This window comes from Phalacrocorax aristotelis, chromosome 3 (assembly GCF_949628215.1).
Source record: "Phalacrocorax aristotelis chromosome 3, bGulAri2.1, whole genome shotgun sequence".
In the NCBI taxonomy this organism is placed as follows: Eukaryota; Metazoa; Chordata; class Aves; order Suliformes; family Phalacrocoracidae; genus Phalacrocorax; species Phalacrocorax aristotelis.
The window spans coordinates 91,725,920-91,748,613 of NC_134278.1; the positions used below are offsets into that span (position 1 = coordinate 91,725,920).

At 46.5% G+C, this 22,694-nt stretch overlaps 2 protein-coding genes across 2 annotated transcripts in view; both read right to left on the reverse strand.

Annotated features, from left to right (window-relative positions):
- Nucleotides 1-2,669: 2,669 nt before the first annotated feature.
- On the reverse strand, nucleotides 2,670-9,751 carry LOC142055646 (myelin and lymphocyte protein-like). The gene is made up of 4 exons (XM_075089763.1): nucleotides 9,665-9,751; nucleotides 6,062-6,229; nucleotides 5,746-5,880; nucleotides 2,670-2,732 (listed from the first exon to the last, which is right to left on the reverse strand). Exons 1-4 carry the CDS (start codon nucleotides 9,749-9,751, stop codon nucleotides 2,670-2,672), a joined length of 453 nt encoding a protein of 150 aa, XP_074945864.1.
- Nucleotides 9,752-11,306: 1,555 nt separating this feature from the next.
- The window catches only part of LOC142055648 (syntabulin-like), a 76,125-nt gene continuing 64,737 nt past the window's right edge, over nucleotides 11,307-22,694 (reverse strand). Inside the window, 1 exon segment of the mRNA XM_075089764.1 lies at nucleotides 11,307-11,338. Within this exon segment, the coding sequence (XP_074945865.1) occupies nucleotides 11,307-11,338 (32 nt within the window).

Here is a 22,694-nt window from a genome sequence, read left to right on the forward strand (position 1 = left end):
ATTTTAAATCAGTTTTACATGTTTTCAACAGGGAAGAGAAAACCACCAGAATGAGAAACATATCTGAGAGGCAACTAACTAAGCAGCCCTGCAATCCCAGGATCAAAAGCAAAATTTGTCATAAAGCTAGTCAAATATTTACTGTAACGCATACCTTGAAATTATTACAAAAAACTATTTAATAGAGATCAAGTGCCATCTACTGAAACGAACAGTAAAACCCTACCCAGTATATTGATAGGTTGCCTAAACTGTATTTCTATAGTTATAAAGAAAGACAAGGTGGGTCTCAAAGCAATGAATGTCAAGTTACGACTGCTGTCATTTGCTTGTTTTTCCCCCCAGTAGCACTCTTAGCATTAAGGAACACTAAGGACAGACATGAAGCCTGTGCTTTTTCAGCCTATTAATCCTTGAGGGTTTGCGGTCACACCGTATTCTGCCAACTTGAGCAAAGACTCACAGCGTGCCAGGTGCCCAGACTTCGAAAGCCAACAACTTCCTATTACTTAGAGAATTTCAGAAGGGAGGAACAGACAACCTGTAATGAAATGCCTCAACATGGAAGCAAGACAAGGCTTGTAATCCAAATAAAATACAAAACAAACTCTGCAGAATTTTCATTTCCTTTAAACACAGCTTACATAACAGTACACCTAAGATACGGTATTATAAGGTACATCTACTGTTTTGTTACAACACATTAAAAGTAATATATTTCAAGCTCCTTGGGGAAGCGATGTCCACCTTGCAGCGGCTGGAGCAGGATTTATGAAAGGATGCCAGGGCCCCAGCTCCACGGGGGGAATTTTGGAAGTAGCACTCTTCCTATCTGCCACCTCACTTGAGAAGTCCCGCTCTCAATCAGCAGAGTGTCTCAGCTATGTGAAACTCTTGTTTCTGGGCATGCCTAGAAGCAGGTCAGCTTTAAAAGAGCTCGGTGCCTGGCTCCTCTCCAAAGACCAGGGTGGGTGTTTCACACTACACAAAAGACATCAGGGTCCACACAAAAGCAGCCCAAGGAAAGCTCTCTTCTGCTCTCTGCTTTACTGGAGAAAGGATCCACCTGGGATTTGCAGGGCCAGATTTTAGCTTTGAACTGGGAGGAGGCTGCACATCATCTCCCCATCACACCACCTGGGACACGCACTGCGTCCAGCTGTAAGAACCAGGGGAGGAGATGGGGTTCCTGTCCTCTCAGCTTATCAGGGCCTTCTCCAGCTCCTCCACAGATTCACCCAGTTTAGGGTGCCTGCACGTCTTTGTCACCCGTTGCTACATACATAGTGGAATCCAAACAGGCCTGAATTTCCCACAGCTCCCCTGCCTCCATCAGGAGACCCTGCCTAACCCCTGCACCCAACACACCTGAGAAAAGTAAGTTCTACAATCTAGAGTTTTGGGCAAAGTTGGGCAACCTCTGTCCAGTTGCTCTATCAGATGCTGGGTTTTATTTTCTTTTCATAATTGTGGTTTATTTATTGGAACAGGGACTGGGCATGCATTTCCCCCTTCTTCCAGGCTCTTCCTAATCTCGGAATCATAACGACAGGTGAGGACCAAAAGAGATTGAAGGCATCTAAAACACAGCTTCCCCAGGATTTATATAGCTAGGTACGTAAAAGCAAGCAAATGTTCAAAATGCCACCGCTATCTGCAAGGTCCTGCTTAGTTGTTTATGGCTGAGTTTCCACTGTTGAGCCCATTAACCACCAACTTCCCCAATGTCCATATACCACAGTGAAACCAAATCAGTCAGATTTGCATGGCTAAGATAAAGACGTTCCCTTAGCTTTCTATGCCTGCATACAAATACAGATATATAAACAGAAGGAATATAGAGACATATCCACTCAACACTGCTCAAAAAGGATTAAAAGATGTCACTGTAAAGCACAAAAAAAAAAAATTTCTGAGTGATTTGGTCACCAAAACACAAAGTTCAGAGAGCACTGAAACTATTTCTGATTTTAATTCAAACATGGCCAGATAGTGGAAAAACAGAATTTTCTACTTTCTGTCTGAAATGATGCTTTAATTTTGATAACTGTCAAATTCCTTTCTTCTTTTAAAAAAGGGGTACAAATATTTTGATATTTTTATTGCTTTAATTTAACTAATTCCTAATTAAAACTAAATCCTTTCCGTTTTTTAATTTTTAAAAAAATTTACATTTAAAAATTAAAATTAAATAAATTAATTTAATTAAATAAATTTAAAATATAAAATTTAAAATTTAAAAATAAATTTTAAAATTATTGAATTAAATTAAGTACATTAATTAAAGCCTTAAAATATCTCTAAGCATTCTAAATATTTTAGATTGAAGATTGTCTTTGTTCAGCCTGAGAGAAAGGCTTTCTTTAATGTTTTGATTTGGTCAACAACAATGATGACAGGATTACAGGGCACTGTTTATGAAGGAAGATTAAGGGAATACAATTTGTGTATTCTAATCAGTCTGGCAACACTCTATCATGGGGAGGAGGAATACAGCTGGAAAACTGTAAAGAAAACCATTGAACAGCAACACAGGATTCTGGCTATGATGCATGTTATGTCATGAAAAATTACTTTAAATAAAAACGGATGTTTGGTGGAAGTGCTCATAGTAGAATGTAGCTGGAGTATGTTCAGAATATTTTAGCCAGGGCATCAGAAAACTATTTTCAACATTGGCATAAATAATACAGATTGTAAATTACAAGCAGAGCACCAAGAAAAAAAAAAATCTCCTAAGAGAAGATTTATAATGGCCTTTCCATAGGCACAGTATTTCCTTCCGTACAGGTGAAGCGGGCTGAAAACCACGGAAAACAGCCAGAAAGAGCAGAACATTTGCTGCAGTAGATACACAAATTGCAAAGCCTGCTCCAGCTTGACCTCACACATATTTTAAAAAAAATACTTAAGAGCGTGCAGTGTGTATAGCATCGGTTTCTCTTATTTGACTCATATTCCATAACGAATGAGCAGAAGAGAGAAAAAAAGCTTCTTAAATATAAAAAAACTTTTTTTTTTTTTTACTAAAGATCACAGCTCTTGCCATCTTCCATACCTGCCTCAACTCTGACCTCTAAACCTCAGTGCCCTTCTTACGCCAGGAGCTCAGCCATCTTTTCCAGATGGAGGAGGAGCATGTCCCCACAGTCCCCAGGAGACCTGCATCTCTATCAAAAGGCATTTGGCACTAAAAGGTGAATTGGCTGGCACAGGTCTCACCTTGTCCAACAGCCCAGCGGCTGAGGTGCTCCCTGCAAAAGTCCCATATCTGCATCCCCTACTTACTCAGATTTGCAGTTGGAGCCGTGGCTTTCTCACGGACCACGTGCGAGGCTGAGCTTGAGGTTGCAGGCGTCCTGAGGCGAGAATCTCCCTTTAACAGTTGGCGTCCCACTTTCAGGAGATCTGGAGTGGTATCAGGACAATTAATGGGCCAGAGAGAGAGAGAGAGAGAGAGAGAGGAGAGTTATGGTGTGCCTGCTGGGTACTTGGCTTCAAACCCCCAGTACAAGAGTAACTAGATTATACAAAGTGGAAGAGCTTCCCTGGGAGCAGACTCCCTGCATCCCCTCAGCCTGCTCAGCGGCCTGCTACTAGGGCACTCGTCTCCTTTGTGCTCAAGTCCAGCCTCCAAAAGAGGCAAACAGACCTAAGCAGAAGTTTCTTTTCCCTTTACTGAACTAAGTAACAGGCATCTCCTTTTAATGTTCTTTTCCTTTGTGAGGAAGGACATAAGCACCTAAGTGCGCAAGATTTGTGCCCGAGACCCTGAATTGTAGGTGGCCTGTGCCACCAGCCCAGAGCTGAGCAGATCATTGCTTAGGACAGATGGGATTCAGGCTTTCGCCTTTTACTTGCCCATTCCTCCTTTGTAACTTGCTGACTTCTTTTCGGGATCCTCTATTATCTCTGTGATGTCTGGGTGCCTGCTGCAGCCCGAGAGTCTTCTGAACAAAAGGAGATATATGTCTTGAGGGGCCTCAGCCCAACCAAGCAACATCAACAATAATTTTTTAGAAAGGGTGGATCATACAATCTGTGACATTTTTCTAGAACACTTTAATTTAACAGGAACTTGCAGATTTGGGTTCAAAAATACAAAAACACTTGAAAGCCAAAACAGTCTTTGCAGGTGCTACTTTGTTTATTCTTCTTTGAAAGAAATACGTGGCCCTTTGAATATGTTATCCACACCAATTCAACTCAATTTGTTGAAATTCAAACTCTAAATCTAAAACATATAAAAATCCTAAATAAAAAACCATAGCGCTATGCTCATAATTTTTCAAAGATGCTTTTTCAGCATCTTTTGCTCAAAATATTTGTCTTCCAATTGTATTCCGTTCTTATCTCTTGGAAGTTATACAGCGCTTTTTTCACTTCAGTGCAATTCAGTTAGCTTATACCCTAAAAATTCTTCACTCCTGCTAACAAAATTCACGGTGCAACGGGAGATACAGGCTGTCCATGTGCAATGCTAGGTGCCTTGGGCAGCGGTCCTCAGAAACAGGACAAACGGACAGTGCCCAAGCCTGTGAGGGATGAACAGGAGAGGAAGAGGCATCTAATTAGACTTACTTGAAGATCCAAGCGTGATCTTCAAACACAAACTTTCTTCCACAAATGAATGTCTAAGACTGGGTTTCCTTTCTGTTAAACAAAACAAAAACAAAAACAAAAACAAAACAAAACAAAACAAAACAAAAAAAAGAAAAGAAAAAAAAAGAAAAAGAAAAGAGACAGAAACCGTACTTGGCTTCAGTAAAGGCTAACAGCAGAGCTGTCATAGACCTGATGAGGAGCACAGGAGATTGGGGTGGGATTCATCTGACTAAGCATGGATGTCTCTAATGTAGACACCCATGTCTGAGCCAGCCTCGGTCCCATATTTAGGCAACCGAGAGTTCGTCAATATAACCAGTGAGTTCAAGGTACTCCCTCACCCCCGAAACAGCTCCCACAACGGCCAGGAGAGAAATGGCAGATTCACCTGTTCAAGCTGTTCCACTTCTGACCAGCAATGGGACCAGTCACTGGAGCAGACAAGGGGGGCGCCCCCCCATCTGCAGCCCACAGCTCCTGAAGGTTGTCTAAGGAGACCCGTAGATTCGGTTTTCACCTCTTCTGAATCACAAATACCAAGGGATTTACCCCAGGCAGAGGAGCCCCAGCGGGATCCGCCGCCTGCGCTGGGTCCGTTGACCCAACTGGCAGGGACCGGTCAAAAACTGCCACAGGGGGGACCCAGGCGTTCCGATGCACGCGGAGGGGGCTGGGCTATGCAAATGAGGGAACCCCCCAGCAGCCGCTTCCCCCCTGCTGCCAGCCGCCAGACCTCACAGCACCAGCTGCTACAACACACCAAGCCTTCACAGGGTGACGCCTCTCTGTGCTCAACTCCGGGATGCAAGCTTCGAGGTTAGCGCGGGCTTCAGCCTGGGCACGGCATCCTCGCTCATGGAGGGCGACATGCGCGTGCTCATTTCCCTCTGAAAGAGTTAAAAATAACATTAGAAACCCTCAAGCTGACACAACAACATCTTCAACTCGTTTAAACTAGACACAGGAGATGTTTCTGTGATCCTAGTTTTTAAGAACAAAAATACATGCTTTTTTGAGCCTTCAGCCGTTTTAAAAACCATTAGGTGCTGCCACCTCCTGCACATCAGCCCTCCTGCATTGCTTTGCCCTCTCCTGCTGCGTTGCTTTGCCCTCTCCTTCCCCTGCTTGCCAGGCACTCACCACAGCAGCAACGTTCTCCTGGTAGACGGTCATCATCACGGCGTTGGCAGGACCAAAGCTGATATAGGTGGAGTAGGCTTCCAACACGGCCATACTGAGGTAGAACAGAGATGCTGTCTCCTGGCAGATGACAGCCTAAGAACCAAGGATGACACAGTCATTCCCAGGAGGGAGCACACTGCAAAGGGGGGAAAAAAGGAACCCACACAAGCAAGCCCCAGCCGGCAATTTGGTGTGCAGTAGCAGCAAAGGAGACCATTGTATACCAGTGGTACCAGGGAGGGGAGAGGCCCTGAGGTTTGTCCCATCCACTTACCAAGGTGACCCAGGAGCTACTGCCCCCATGTGCACCGCAGATGTAGAGGCACAGGAGGGTGATGGACATGACAAAGCAGAACACAGAGACAAACATCACCCAGCCTTGCAGCATGGGTAACTGGACCTTCGAGGATGCCACCAGGATCCAGACAAGGCCCCCAAAGATCTGCAAGTGAAAGTGGGAGAGAAAGCAAGCATGGGATAAATCGGCTTATCCAGGGCAGAGCCAAAGGCCACGCACACCTCTGGCGCTAGCACTGCACATGGCAATAGCCCAGGGATACCTCTGAGTTCTTCCCAGCCTCCACTTGAAACTGGGTATTTAGCTGGGAGCACCTGCCTCTGATCTTGACCCAAAAAAAGCCTGCCTGTGGCCCTGCCTCCTGGTGTCACTGCCATTCATGCCCTCCCCACATCAGTGTGCTCAGGAGGCTGGTTCAGACATTTCTGAAGGCTGGTGTCGATGAACAGGGAAGCTTATCCCAGTAGGGCATGTTTGCTTCACACCCAGTGTGGCAGATACCTGAAAGGAGTGCTGTCAAAGGCAGCTCAGCTGCACAAACAGCACAGACATGGCCTTAATGAAGGCCACGTGAAAATGTTACCCTGAAAGGAGAGAGAACAAGCTGAAGAGAGAGAGGTAATACCGCCAGTTTTACTCTCTGATAGGGGAAATAAGGTTGGGGCTCCCAGCTTCTCCTGGGAAGGAGGACTTGTATTGCTGCTCCAGCTATTTGGGTCTTCCTTCGCTGGCTACACCAGAGCTGCACAATGCACCAGCTGCTGCTCCAGTAGCAGGTGGGACCCCATTCTTCTCACCCAGGCTTGGGAGTTTGCCTTGGGTTTTTTGGTGGGATGGGGAACACAAGGACAGCTACATCTAGGCTCTACCTTTTCTCCACCAGCAGATTCCTACACCAGAGGATGAGAGCACAATGTCCAATGCTGCAGAGTGTTGAGCTGCAAACGGTGTCTTTGCACTACAACACACTCAGCAGCTTTTCTCTGCCTCAAATCAGCCCAGTTGTTTCTTGAACCTGTGCAAAGTTTAGTCTATGCAGCATCCTATGATGAGGAGTTTCTCGGCTTAACGCACACTGCGTGGAGACTGGTGCTGCTGTGGGGACCTATCCCTCATCACTGGCTGGTCTTGGGCTCGCAGGCAAATCTCCAGAGGTAAGACAGCCTCACTGACTCTAAGAGCATTCTGATCGCCAGTGTATCCCAGGCCAGCCTTTGCCACCATCCAAGTGCCAACTCATACAGGTCACGGCATTTCCATTTCCTTGGAGGCTTTTTGCAAGTGGAGAAAAACGTTTCTGATTTACAATACTCAGAAAATGTTACATCATTTGTGTCACCCACATTTGTAGGAAAGTTCATTGGTTACATTACACAAATTGATACATTAAATCAAGGATGCGGTTGAGACCTTGCAAATATCTGAGTGCAAATAGGTTGTCCAAAGTGCTGCTGTTTTGCTGCCTCTAATAACAACCAAAGACTGACACTTGAAAACTAATCCAGTCCCTGTAATAAATCGTGCAATGACACCATGAGTGCGTTGCAGCTAAAGGTCCTGGAGAAAACCTCACCGCTGCTCCATTCAAATCCAACACAAGTGGGGTGAGATAAGAGGTTGGGGGAAGAAGTATCACTTCTCATTTCTTACCACTCCCCAACTCTCCTTTCTGCAGGATGCGATTTCTCACTCAGACAAGTATGTTTGCGTGGTTTGATTACTGGCTTTGGTTCAGAAGAGTCATAAAACTGAGGAAAGGGTCAAGAGGCTTCCAATAAACACACAGCAGGTTGGGGACAACAGTCTAAGGAAAAAAAGTCTTTTAAATAGCCTTTACAAAGCAAACATATCTGCTTTCAGCTCGTTTCAGCTTTTCCACGTAGGCCTGGCTATCCAGATATGCAGAAGACTCTTCAAATGAAATAGATTACAAGAATGAAACCCAGCCTCACAGAATAAAAATGGTAGCTCTTAATCAGCGCACCCCGATGTGGCAATCGTATGAGCTGCGGGCAGGACCTTCTGGCTTTTTCGCATCTGTCTTAGCAATTGAAATGACAAATATTTTTGTGGTTACCATATTAGTCCACTGAAGGCAACCTTGGATTCCGCTACGGACTGAGAAACTCTTTGTCCTTCTGAATGCTGTGATATGAGGCAGCTGCCCCTTTTGTACACAGAGATAATACAGCTGGACGACCTAGAGTCATAACGCCTCCAGAGATGGAGAAATCCAGTTATGCAACATTCTTCTTTCCCAGGTGGTTCCTTAGCCTTTAGGATGCACATTTCCAGATCTTACCCAAACCAAAGGATAGGGTGCTTATTTTCGACTCATTAAGCAAGCTGCCTTGCCAAATCCCCTGGAGAAAGGGATTACAAACAGTTCAAGGCACAGCCACGACCGTAATATGCTGATGCCAACAGCATGTTCAGCACCAGGACCACCGTAACCCAGTGGTAGAGGTGGCTGGCAAGTGTCTGCCCCACCAGAACCTCCACAGGGACTTTGTACCCACCTTCATGCAGCTGCAGGAAACCTAGACCATGCTCTCAGGCCCTGGGCAGAGACCAAGTCCCCAGAGCGTATTTGGAGGAGCTGAGGCAAACTTCTCCTTATACATCAGTAACGCCTGCTTTACTCCAATTCTTCTTTGCTCGACAGCTAGGAGAATGAAGTAAGTGCTGTAAATCCCAGGAGTGTGGACTGACTTGGGTGGCAAGGAAGGATTTGGTCACAAAGGGCAAAGTTGAAGTTTTAGCATTAAGTGATCTGAGTGCCATTCTACAACCCTCAGCCAAGCCCCTCAGTGCTGGATGAAAGTACTCAGGCTTTGGAACAAGCCTCTCAAACTGTTGTGAGAAGAGCAGGCTTCATGGGCAGAAGACACAGGAAAAAGACTTTAGTTGAAACTTTCCATCTTCTAGTCAGTGCTCGCAGCAACTGCTTTTAATCACCTGTGCCAAACCTATTAAGATTATGATCTTCTCCTGCTTAAGGAAACTACAATATGGGAAGAAGTTATAAGGTGTTTGTTCACTCTTTGCTCACCCACTGTTGCCCACACACCCAGGTCCAGCGCTCTGTGTCTTCAGCTCGGGAACACTGCAGCTGAGCAGAATGGCTTCAGCAGCCTTGAGTCTTTGCTGCTGTGAACAATTACTTCAGCTTGCCTTTAGCCCCTGCTTTAAGCAAACCGTTTATCTTCCGCCTGTTTCAGCTGCTAAAATCATCTTCCAATTAATTAATTGGCTCAAATTGGCAACCTAGTTTAAACCTACCAGCAACCCCTTCCATTTTGTTAGGCAGGAGATTACAAAATGTTTACAGATACACCACAAAAATCCCCTGCAGACTAAAGGAGAGCTTCAGAGCTCCCAGCTCAGGGCTTGTGCTTTTCTCTGAGAGTGATCTAGGCACCAGGGGCTGCCCTCAGACCCCTACGTCTCAGAGACCTGGCACGGGTCCTGAACCACATGCTTTGTATGAGGTCTCATCCCTCAGGCACCTGCAGCATGAAGCGTGCTGGATGCCCTGCAAACAGGATCTGCCCTCCCCAGGAAGAAGCCAGAACTCACGATTTCAGGAATGAAGAGCACATCTAGAAAAGTTGTCAGAACAGCCAGGCCGCTGGGCAAAGAAGTGGTGGAAGTTGCTGAGGACATTGTGAGCCTCTCCCACGGTGACTGTCAGCTGCTCTGGCTCTAGCTGCTGGAGGTAGCTGCCAAATGCAACCTTCTTCCCTCCCTCTTTTCCTTCCTTCTGTCCCTCCCCTTCTTCCTGCTCTTCCTCCTGCCCTCACTCCTTCCTGTTGGCAGATGAAGAAAGCTGTGAATGGCACGGGTGTGGCCAAACCCTGTGACCAGGGGCTACTTGGTGGCTGATGGGAGCCACATGGGAGGTTTTCAGGAGATGTGAGGAGCCCTGAGGCATTTTGAGCACAGCTGTCTGTACACAAGCTGAGCGTGTAGGGCAAGTCCCTGGGTGGTGGTGGGTGGCACTGCCTTATACCTGAGGGCAGTAGGGAAGACCTGTACACATCCAGACAGGCAACCTCTCATCCCCTTTATTTGCACAGTAGATCAGCTTGTCCGCCACCCACATGAGCTGTCCACAGCAGCTGCCACAAGGGCAGCTGGTGGACAGGGCAAGACAGGACATGACAGCTACTGGCAAAGAGCAGGGCTGAGAAACCTCTCGCAGATGGACATGCGTCCCAAGACAAGGGCAGCTGCATTGCAGGATGAACCACTTCTATCATCTCAGAGGGAGATTGGATATGCCAAGGTAAGAAAAATGACATAAAATAAAGAGATTTCCCAAGCCATTTGGCTTTTTCCATGACATCAATCCCTTGGCAGCCCTTTCACAACCACACCAACGCTGGGCCTCTCTGCTTGCTTTGCCATGTAAGTGGCAACCTTGCCAGAGCCCAGCAACAAAGTGGACGCTCACCTGCTAGGGCTCCAACAAATAAATGACCGGGACTGAAACCTGTTGACAGTTCATCACTGCGCAACCCTGGAAGCGTGCATCTTCTTGGTTTTTTGGGGGTATTTTAAATCAGCTTCAGTAAAATGTCTCTTAGATTTGTAAATCGTTAGGAAGAACAAACATTGCATAATGCAGGTGAAGTGCTTGGAAATGTTCTGACTTAAATGTTGTTGACATGAAAAATTGTCTGAAACCTCAAAATTGAATGTTACGGTTAAAAAAGGAGGAGAGAATTGTTGGGGTTTTCCTTGCTGAAGAGTAGTAGTGCTGTGTTAATTTTTAAGGAGAATTTCATACTGAAGGGGCTAAGATTGTAAACCTTTGAAAAGCCCACTCGTGATTTGCATTTTGGATTTGTTTTGAAATCTAAAAATTATTAATATTTTAGCGCTCTGTCTTTGCTTTTTTCTCTTGAGCTGTGGAGTTGTTTAGGACACTTGATGTAGTATATGTACATAGATCTGTCTTGTTCTTTTGTGTAATTCTTTTTGTAAGGTATTACGCTTACTTGTTACAAGTACAGTAATCAAGTACTCCATACAAAGTCTCAGATGATTTTTTTTAGCAAGGTTGATAGGCAATACCTTCTGGGTTTACAGTTTCTCTTGCAGTATATATCTGCGGTGTAATTAACTTCTGACATTTAACCTTTCGGCATAGTACTTGGCAGGCCTGCCTCTGTTCTCAGGAGACTGTAGTAAGGAACTGATCTGTAGTCTCTTAATGCTAGAAGACTGCCTCTTGGTCTACAAAATGATCTGAAGATTTCAGACAGCTAAATGGGGGACAAAGTCTCCCCAAACCCTCCGGAGTGTTAATGCTGACTGTACTCCAGCAGTGCTTATTGAGAATGAAATCCATGTGCAGAAAAAGTAAGGATCTCCCTTAGCTGCCTGTGTCTGGGTACCTATTGGTGCTCAGTTAATATCTGGAAGTGTCTTAGACTGGAATCATTTTTGTGTAGAAATGGAGGGCTGTGTTCCGTTAAGTAACAGGGAAGACTATATCCTGTGACCTTTTCTCTGGTGGCTTGGTATTTATGTGTAGCAGTTGAAATAAGCCCAATATGGCTTCCTGGAAACCAAAGCGTTCTGGAAGACAGTGCTGAGCAGTAGGCTACTAGTGCCTGCAAAGTTCCTGTAGTCTCTTTCTTCCCCACTCCCCAGCAGATTCTGGGCTGAGATGCACCCAAATTTTCCAGGCAGTGATCAACATAGTGGACGATAAAATGGGATTTTCCTTTAAACTGGATTTTCAGTTAATTGAAGTTAGTTAGAACTTGGTTGCTTCTGCAAATTGTAGATACCTATCTGCACCTTTAGACTTTCTAAATGCCAACGAATTTATTTTTTTTCCCAACAGGAACAGTCAAGCTAAATGCTCTTTGGCTGAATAAGCAGCACTGTATAAAATGTCTCGTGTGTGAAAATGTTTTTTGTACATTGTAGGGGAATAGACAGGGATCGGCGACCGGAAGATCACGGGCTGTGACGGAAAGGTAGACTCCTCCCCATAGGAGTGGCAGGAACAGGAAGCTGAAGAGCTATATAAGCGTGTGACGCAGCTAAATAAACGGACATTTTGTATCCATCATATTGATGTCTGTGCATCACTATCCCCAGGGTGGGTAGAGCCCTGTGTCCCGGAGATATGCGGCCCAAGATAAGTTCTCCCATAGAAGCGTACAGCAACAAGTGGGGACCCCGACGTGATCGGCGGGGCGGCATGGCAAGTTCGCCGGGGGGAAAAGATAGCTTGGGGCACGCAGGGGTGGGACGGGGAGCCGCAGGACGGCGGGCGCGCCATGGAATCAGTCGTAAAGGTACTGAAGGGATTGGGGAAGGAACATGGAACTTCGATTTCGAAGGCGCCTACCTCAAAGGCCATCCAATGGATGATTACGCGGGGGCTCATACGGAGTCCCGCAGACATATTTAATAAAGATAATTGGGTGAGAATTAAAGAGGAGTCAGCCGAAAGGGCTATGATGAGAAAACGGCAGTACATACAGCTCTGAGAAAGATACACCGGTTACTATTGAAAGCTCGGGATGATCAGGAGACGTGGCGGCAGGCGCGGCTGTGCCTGCACGGTGCTACAGGCGACAGTAGCCCGGAAATAGACCCAGGATCGGCAGTGGGGACGCAGACAGGGGCAAGCATCGCGGGGGATGCGGAAGAAGCGGAGAGTTCGGACGGAGTAGCCTGGCCAACTACTCAGTCTGAGGCTCCCAAAGAGGTGGATCGGGAAGCGGCGGTGTTCCCTGTTGAGCCAGCAGGACCTTTGGAATGCCCCCCGCCCCCCGCATACCCCTGGGACGATTTGGCACAGGCGCGGGGAGGGTGACGTGCCAGCGGACGCAGCGGGAGTGACGGAGCGGAAGGAGAAAGGTGACCAGCGCCGGAAGCAGCGCCGGCAGCGGCACCGCCCTCTGCCCGACCCTCGAGACTGGCTGCCGGGGCAACCCTTGAGATGGGAGTCGGACGAGGAGGAGGATTGGGGTGCCTGGAGGGGAGGACGGGGGGGGTATAGATCAACCTCGAGTAGCAGCGAATGAGAAGTTGGGGGAGAAACCGATGCCCACATGTGGGAAGACGGGGCAGATCGCCTGCAGCGCGCAAAAAAGAGGCATAAGGCAGCGGGGCCTCGGAGGACCAATCAGAAGGAGGGAAGAGAGGGACCGCCAAAAGGGGAGGTCCGGAGCGCTGCAGCTCCGGAGGGGTCCGCGGAGGACGTGCTGCGGCCGCTGCAGCAGGCTATGCGCGCACTAGGGGAAGTAACTGGGAGGCAGACAGGACTCTTAACGAAGGGGGCGCCCCAGCGACAGTCGAGTTACCTAACTGGCGGCTGATAGCCAGAGATTGTAGCCTCGATGGAGTAAGGAAAGAGATGCCCGGGATATTCCCTGTCCGGATAGCTCCTGGAGGAGGGGCAGGGAGCTGCAAGCGGTAACGGAGAGTTCCCGCAGAGCGTATAGCAAAGTGGGCAGGTATGAAAAAAAAGCGGAACCTTGGCAAAAGATACAGCAAGGACTAGCAGAGCCATTTACAACGTTTTGTGACAGGTTGCAGAAGGCTATTATAGAATCAGAATTGCCACAAGCAGCCAAGGAGGCAGTCCTTATGGATTGCCTCCGAAATCAAGCAAATCCGCAAACACAAGATGTCCTCCGCACCCTGGCGGTGGGGGCATCATTGGGTCAAACCATCAGGCATGTCTTGCGCCAGGAGGCGTTGAATCAGCATGGCGGTGTGGGAGCGCACATCTGCCAGAACCCTGACTGTGGAAGCGAATAAAGGGTGATGGTGCAAGCGGCCGGGGTGGGGCCGAGATGTCACTTGTGTGGACAGCAAGGGCACTTTAAAGCTGGGTGCCTGCTAGCGGAAAGGGGGGGACGTAATGGAGGAGGAGCGCGCCCAGTAGGGAGGTGCTGGGTGTGTGGGAAGCCAGGACATCTGGCAAGAGATTGTCCAACTACAAAGCCGGGAAACGGCCAAAGGAGGGCGAAGCAAGGGGGATTCGCGCCTCCTGTGAGTCAAATGGCCCCCATCATGGTGCCAGTGCCAGGAGCTTGGCCCACCGTAGCGGGCCAAGGGGGAGTGAACCTTCAGGCAGAGGAGCAGAACCAGCAAGATTTGCAGGTTGCAGCCCCCGCGTGGCCTTGGTCATAGGCTGTGACGAGAGACCCATGGCGGAGGTGATGATTACCCCGCAAGAGCCGAGTTGCCCGGCACGGATATGCCTGGGAATGTTAATGGATACCGGGGCAGATGTCACAGTGATGCCACTCGAACGGTGGCCACCAACTTGGCCCCTTGCCATGGGAAAACGTATAATAGGGGTAGGAGGAGAACAACAGACGAGGACTAGTACTTGCCCGGTAAAATTCGAAGTCATGGACGAGGAGGCAGGGAAGCTCCTCACGGCCGTAGTGACCATACTAGTAGCAGATGGGGTAGCAAGCCCCTTGTTGGGGCAAGACGCCCTTGCCCAGATGGGGATCGGGTTGAAAAATTTAGCATAAGGGCCACTGCCTCAGAGGGGCTTCGTCACCGCAGGTTAGTGTGGAAAACCGAACAGCCCGTCTGGGTGGAGCAGTGGCCCCTGACAACAGAGAAAACAGAGGCTGTAAGAGCTATAGTAAAACGAGAGCATGAAGCAGGGCACCTAGAGCCCTCGATGAGCCCGTGGAACGCCCCTATATTTGCTATAAAAAAGAAAGATAAAAACCAATGGAGGATGCTGCATGACCTTAGAGCAGTAAATCAGCAAATGGAGGACATGGGGCCTCTCCAACCTGGCCTACCAGATCTGAGTGCTGTCCCGAAAGGATGGCGAGTCATTGTTTTAGATCTCAAAGACTGCTTCTTCAGTATTGCACTACATCCAGATGATAGAAAGAGATTTGCCTTTACTCTGCCCGCGGTGAACCGCGCAGAACCAGGTAGTAGATGGCAGTGGAGAGTACTTTCGCAGGGGATGAAAAATTCTCCAGCGATCTGCCAGAGGTATGTGGCTTCTGCATTGCAGCAAGTAAGGCAACAGTATCAGGAGAGAATCTACATGATCCACTACATGGATGACGTCCTCATAGCTGTGCCCACCGAGGCATTGTGTGAACAAGTCTTTTCAGACACCCAAAGGGGCCTTGCGGGACAGGGCCTCAAGGTAGCTGAGGCAAAGGTACAGCGAGGACCAGTGTGTGGATTTCTGGGTGCTAGAATACAAGGTGATTGCATACAAGCTCAGCCTATTAAACTTACACCTAAGGTTAAAAATTTACACGATGTACAGAAGCTGGTAGGAGCACTGCAGGGGTTGCGGACATTCGTGCGCATCACCGGTGAGGAGATGCAACCTTTCTATGCGTTGCTGAAAGGGACCGACCCATGGGAGCCCAGGAGTTTAGACCCTGAGGCAGTCGAGCAGTTGCAGGTGATAGAACGTCGAATGCAAAAGGAAGGAGTATGGCGGTGGGACCCTCAGGAGGAATTAATTGCAGGTTGGATTCTGACCACCGGTGGAGGATTAGGATTGCTATATCAAATACGGACAGGGGAAGAAAAGCCACTGCGATGGGTATATCAGAAGGTTCCCAAGGATGCGTTCTCCACAAAAGTCAAGGTAGCCGGGGGAATGATTTGGCGTCTGCGACGGGAAAGCAAGGGAATCTTTGGGAAGGAGCCAGATAAGCTCACAGTGCCATGGAATGGGGAGAAATGGCAGAAGGTGGTAGAGAGTGAAGAGGATATACAATTGGCAGTATACTCATACCCAGGGAAAATCGTCACAGCCACGGTACAGAGGTGGGCCGAGACAGCCAAAGTGGTGGATTTGAGTGTGGATAGTAGAGTTTTGGATACCCCTCACCCAGGACCAACATATTTCACAGCCGCTTCCTCGAAGACGAACAGAGCGGCGGTAGCATGGAAAGAAGAGAATAGTTGGATGCGCCAGACGTATGAGGAGCAGGGTAAAAGTGTGCAGTGGCTAGAAGCGAAAGCGCTAGAGATGGCCCTGCGAAAGGATATAGATCGGCATATAAATGTGTGCACGGACTCCTTATATGTGTATAAACTATTCATGTCCATGAAACAAGAGGGTGTACCACACACGGAAATTGCCTTGATGCTAGAGGTTGCTTTATCGCAGTGAGGAGCAACTGTGACAGTAATTCACATTCGCAGTCATCAGACGGGGCCTGGACCACTGATTGAGGGGAATCGCATGGCTGATGAGGCAGCCGCGGGAGTCTGGACATTGACGGAGGCAAAGAAACTGCATGAAAAACTGCACCTGGGTGCTAAAGCCTTGGCAAAGGAGTGTGGCATCTCAATAAGAGCAGCAAGAGAAGTAGTAGCCACCTGTCCTTACTGTCAGCACTCGCCATTGTGGGAGGCAGGAGTCAACCCTCGAGGACTGGAAGCAAATGCTATCTGGCAGACTGACTTTACTGAATGTCCACAGTTGGCCCCCGGACGGCACCTGGCGATTACAATTGATACATATAGTGGAGTCATCATGGCTACTCAGCATCGGAAGCAGACCGCAACGCAGTTGACTGCGCGTTGGACCATGGTAATGGCGTGGCTTGGAAAGCCCACCGAGATAAAAACAGACAATGGACCACGCTTTTGGGCTTGAAGTACCGAAGAATGGTGTAAAGCTTGGAATATTGTATTAAAACACGGCATTGCTTACAATAGCACGGGGCAGGCAATAGTTGAATGCGCTCATCGCACCTTGAAAGCAAAAATAATACAGCTTGGGGAGGGGGAGGGGATTAAGGGAGCTATACCCATAGCAGCTCAGCAAACTATTTTAATGCGTGCATCATATTCGCTTAATCATTTTATACGCGGGCAGGAACAAGTTACAGCAGTGGAGAAGCACTTTGGCAAAGCTCAAGCAGGCGAGCGCTATCCGCAGGTACGAGTAAGGTTCCCAGGCAGTGAGCAATGGGAGAGAGGATGGAAACTGAGATGCCTGGGGAGGGGCTACGCCGCGGTTGAGAATGAAGGGCGCATAGAATGGGTGCCTGCAAAGTGTGTGAAAGCAGAACTGTGCAAGGATGTACAATGAATAATCCCTTTCTGAGTTGTCTCTTTGCAGGGTCTGCAGACATGGATCCTCATGCTAGCCGTACCATTGGGAAAAGAAATGAGCTCCTTGACAAGATCGCAAGCAATATTGCAACGAGAGCGACACTGGGAAAGGGCGGCAAAAGAGAGATATGAACTGGGACTGGATAGTAATAATTGGGGGGATCTTGTTGTGTGTAGTAACCATGGTTACTTGTGGGCTGCCATTGTTATGCTGTGTTATAAGACAAATCAAAGAGCGCCTGCAAGAGTTACATGAATATAGACCTGACCGCAATATGTATCCGCTTACGCAAGTAGCTTTGTAGAACTTTTAGCAGCATGGGGAGGGGGAGATGTAGGGGAATAGACAGGGATCGGCGACCGGAAGATCACGGGCTGTGACGGAAAGGTAGACTCCTCCCCATAGGAGTGGCAGGAACAGGAAGCTGAAGAGCTATATAAGCGTGTGACGCAGCTAAATAAACGGACATTTTGTATCCATCATATTGATGTCTGTGCATCACTGTCCCCAGGGTGGGTAGAGCCCTGTGTCCCGGAGATATGCGGCCCAAGATAAGTTCTCCCATAGAAGCGTACAGCAACAGTACATTTATAATCGTGTTGAAGTAAAAGAATAGTATGAAGTCGTTCTTCTTACAGTTATTCAGTAGGTCTACAGTAAGTAAAAACAGGCTGGAATAAGAAGGTCTGCTAAGAGTGTGCTAACAGTGATTATAATTAGTGTTCTGTTAACCAATGAGTTGGGTTTTTCCGGGCATAAATTGTGTTAGGAATGCAAAGCAAGGCTGACATCAGGAATGAATACTTCCCTGGTTTAAACAGCTTGCATCATTCCATCCAAACTCCGCTCAAATTCTTGCTTTGGAACCCAGAAAGAATGAGTCACATGTCGCTGAAGTTCATCATAGGTGCCTCTTTATTGAGAAACGAAACCTTTTCTGAGCCTGAAAGGTCGTAGCTTTATGTTGAATACGCATAGGAAGTTTGGAATAGAGATCAATGTTTGGAATAATGACCAAGTAAAAGAGCAGTGAAAAGGTAATCACTTTGTGGTTGTATTTATTGCTTGTATTTATTTTTCAGTGACTTCAGTTCCTCTGTCTGAGGTAATGTGAAGGTCTCCTCTCATTTGGATGCTACTGGAGTCCAATAAAATTACTCAGCCAGCGGAGTGCATGGAAACCACCTCTCTGTGCAGAGGAGTTGTGTGTTGTGCAGTTTATAGGGTGGGGCAGAAACATGATCTGCTGTGACTGTCCTCGCTTCAGAATTGCAAATGAATAGCAGCACTGCTTAACGCCTCATGTGGCTTTTTGGAATACCGCTGCCTTTACATGCAGGCTAGTGCGCATATACCGTCTTCCTTTCTGCATCAGTTCAGAGGTGCAGGGAACATACAAAAATCTGCTACTGTAAAGTGGCAAACATTATTACTCTGCATATGCTAGACTGACAGCACTGTCACCTATCTGGCCTTCTGGTGGAATGTACAACAGTGGGTCATCACCTCAAAAACACCGTTGGGAATTCCGTTAACTTGGGAGGTAGATCCTGATGCAAATTACTAATTTCATTCTTCCATGACAGACAGCAGAGCAGCTTAACAGAGCATAGGGAAACTTCTGGCCATTAATAATCAATGAAGGGAAACCGTGAAGGTACTGAATAAGTGCAGTCCCTCTCCTGTCCTGCCCAGTCCAAAGATAACATGAAGCCTTTGTACCTCAAATACTTCTAAGTTTTGTGTGCCCAGTTTGTCCATAGTTGGCATCTACCAGACACGGCTGCATCCAATGATGACAGCTTTTAATTCTCTGCATTTTACACACTTATGTGGATGCGCACGGGTAGTTTAGGCATGTTGAAAGTTAACTCCTTACGGCCTTGTCAATGAGAATTCTTGATTCTCTTTTAATAAGCACATCTTTATTCGTACCGAATCTGTGTTAAATTTCACCTTTTCAAACTAATGAAGCTTCATTTTTATTTTTAAGCCCTCTTGCAAGCAGCTTGACAGATTTTTCTAATCTAATAAACTGAACGCAAAGCCAGAGCAACCTCCTAACATCATTCTGTTACTACTTATGCAATCGAGGAGAGAGCTGCAACGTGCCACTTGGAGTATGGATCCAGTTGTTGCCCCGGCGCCACTCAGTGATGTGTTCTAGCTGAAGTGGGGAATAAAACAAGTGGATTTGGGGGTTACTTTTTTCCTTTGCTCTAGTCAGCCATGTATTTGTTGAAATTAGAAACCTATTTCTGTCGACAGATTCTCTGAGCTAGAAGGTAGTGATGTCTGGGGTTTTATAGCAGTGATAATTTTTAATTTTTTAATTTTTTTTTTTTCCTTAAAGGCTATTGTTTCTATCTGTACTGAGCAATAGAATACAACACAGATGCTGAATACATGAAAAGGAACATTAGAAGTTGTCACCTCATCTGATCATGAAGAAAATGTTTGTAGTACTTGCATTACAAAGAGGATAGCTTCTGATGCCTCTGCTGAGGGGAAGGAGGGACACAAGCCAATGTCCTAGGCAAGTCAAATTGTTTTGGTCTGATTTTGAAAAAGACAGCTAGTATTGTTACTTGAAGCATTAGATTTGTCTAAATAGCTCTGGGCCTTACAACTGTCCTACGTTCTCCCTGACACACTGAATCCTTGAGAACTGAGTGGCTTTTAGATTGTAAAATATTTGGGCAAATTATTAATTATAACCCATTTCTGACAGGAACTTAAAGTATGCTGAAAATTGGACTCGTGTTCTTTAGCAGTTCACATTTTCTTTAATTGCAGACAACAACAGGAAGCAGAAAGGGAAAAAAAAAAAGAGAAGCAGCGCAGCAACAAAAGAAAATGGGGGAAGAAGCCCAAAGGCTAATGAAAGAAGAAGAAAACAAAACTGATGTAGAAGTGTCCGGACACAAGCCAGGCATCAGTGGCACAGTGCCAATGAAAAAGAGAATTTCAGCTCTACAACATACATATTGGTATTGATTGAAGTATTTCTAGGGCTGCAGCATTTCTAGGACTCCAACCGTTTGGTTTCAGTACATTCTTCAGGGCATCTTGGAAGGCAGGGTTCTCTCCGAATATCTTCAACGACTAGTAGGTGGTTATTAAAGGAGAAAAAAAGCCCACAGAAAATCATGCCTTGATGGAATGAAGTTTCCTGCAATAGTCCTATTCCAGCACCCTTCTTTGCAGCAAAAGTGATTGAGCAAGGATGTTGACTGAAAGACATCCTTAATGAATAGTTCAAGCCTAGAGAAAAGAATGGAAATACCTAAGAGTGTGGTAAATCTCCTGTATTGTCTATGCTTACCCGAAACATGTAATTAAACAGTTTTAAAGAACCCTTTGCTTCCTGCCTGATCGAGAATGTCTGCTTTTGCCTTTCCATAAAGGTATTTATAAATGTTTCACATTTTTCCATGGGAGATAATATTGACGCGTGCAGAAGAAAATTACTTGTTAAAGGTGACCCACGACTCTCAACGTACTCCTGGTAGAGTACGCTCTGGTAGAGCACAAGTTACAGCTGAACACAAAAGTGGATTTCTTGTCACTTTGTCACTTGCAGCCCCTGTGCTACCATGCCCCTTTACAACACTACAGTGGTTAACAGCAGGGGCATCGCTACACAGCAGTGGTGCGTGCTGCTCCTTTCTTACGAAGGCTAATGTTGTGAACGTAGGGGAGCAATTCAATTGCTTACTTGTATTGGTAAATTTGTATTTCTAGCAGAAATTCTTCTAGTTCCTACATTAAGGGGAAAAAAAAGTCTCACGCTGTATACTTGTTGCATAGGTAGTACAACTGAAAAAAAGGTGTCCTCCTGTGAATACATCTAAGTGTGAAAATTCTCAGTTCAGTTAACAGCACTTCTCAGGTTCCATTTTTGTACACTTACTGTATGTATTTACAGTGGGATTCCTGTCAGAAAAGCGTGCAAGGTAAATAGGCAGTAGAAGACAACAGTAGTTTAATGAAGAAGAAAAGTTAATGTCTGCTGGAGGGCAAGGTGTGTGGGAGGAGGAGGGTCCATGTGGTTATTAGGTGCAGCTCAGAACTTCAGTGAATACCTCCTGCATCTTCTGCTGTGCGGATGCTATTATCCCTGAATTCATGGGCTGTCTTGTGGCAGATGAGTGAGGACAGCAAATCCTGTGCCTGAGGCGGGTTCCCTGTGTATCCAGGGTCCTGTGAAGTTGTAACAGAATGGGAAGGGGCGGGGGGACTAGATCACCTCTGCCTCGAAAAATAGAATTTTTAACTAAGTTGTAAGACACAAGTTCTGCTTAAAAGAGAAGTACTTGAGAAAGTAAAGACAGTAAGACTTACTCTGAATGGCCTTTGTCATGGAGAAAAGTTTTAAAAAATATTTAGTATGCTTGTCATGCTGCTTAAAACCTTGCACAGACCAACTGATTTGACAGCAATTTTTAGACATTAAAGAAGTCATTGAGAAATGTGAAATTTTAAAATACCTTTTAGAAAGCAACAATATGCACTTTTGTGTGTATCTTCTGCGCAAGTGTTCTGGCTGGAGTAGAATCGATGACTACAGTCTGTCCAGACTGAACAGCAGTATGGCAAGCAAATCTGCTCCTAGTACACACCTCTAAAGTATCTGATGGTGGATTGGACATAAGAAGAAAGTCTGTGAATAAGCTTTAATAGCAATCCGCGTCTGTCCTTTTAACCACACCGATGAAGCAAGGAGGCACATGTCGTAATTCTTTCCCTATTGCTGACACAGGGCAGGGAAACCTAATACCTGTTGCCTAGTTTAGGTTGGAAGCGACACCGCATCTTTCTAAAAAAATTAGTTTAGTGCTTACTATTGCTATTTTTGAGACAATGTAAAATAGGTGCAACTAGATGTTATTTATTAAAAATAACAAAACATTGGCTAGTTAAGAAGTTAGAAACAAAGCCCCTGACTGCGTCATGAGAATGCTCGTGTTTTTTGAGCCTTCAGCCGTTTTAAAAATGATTAGGTGCTGCCACCTCCTGCACATCAGCCCTCCTGCGTTGCTTTGCCCTCTCCTGCTGCGTACTCACACTGTTTTGCTGTTCTTCCCTCCATTTCCCTGCCTGTACTTGAGCACAACTGCTCTAGGAATTGCTCCCATCTACTCTACCAAGTCCTGACATAATGCCAGAAAGGGTACAGTGCTCTCGTAGCTAGTAGTCTGTATGTCAAAACAGCATGCATTGGTTTCATATGTTTTCCTGCGCTATAGTTGCTTGTGTTTGCAATGCCCCATGTTCATTTGTCTGAAGGGTTTTGGAGGAAAATGCTCCCCTGTTCTGCTCATGTAGGACATAAATAAAACAGTGGTTCAATTTTAGCGCATTTCTAGCGGTTGGGATTTAGGTGAGGTAGTTGATTTGGGGGGGGAAAGAAGGCAAAATGAGGAAGGGATCAGAAGTGAAGAAGAGCCTTGTGAGTGGGTGGACCTAAGTAAGCATGCAGGTGAATCTCTGGTGAGGCGGTGGGCA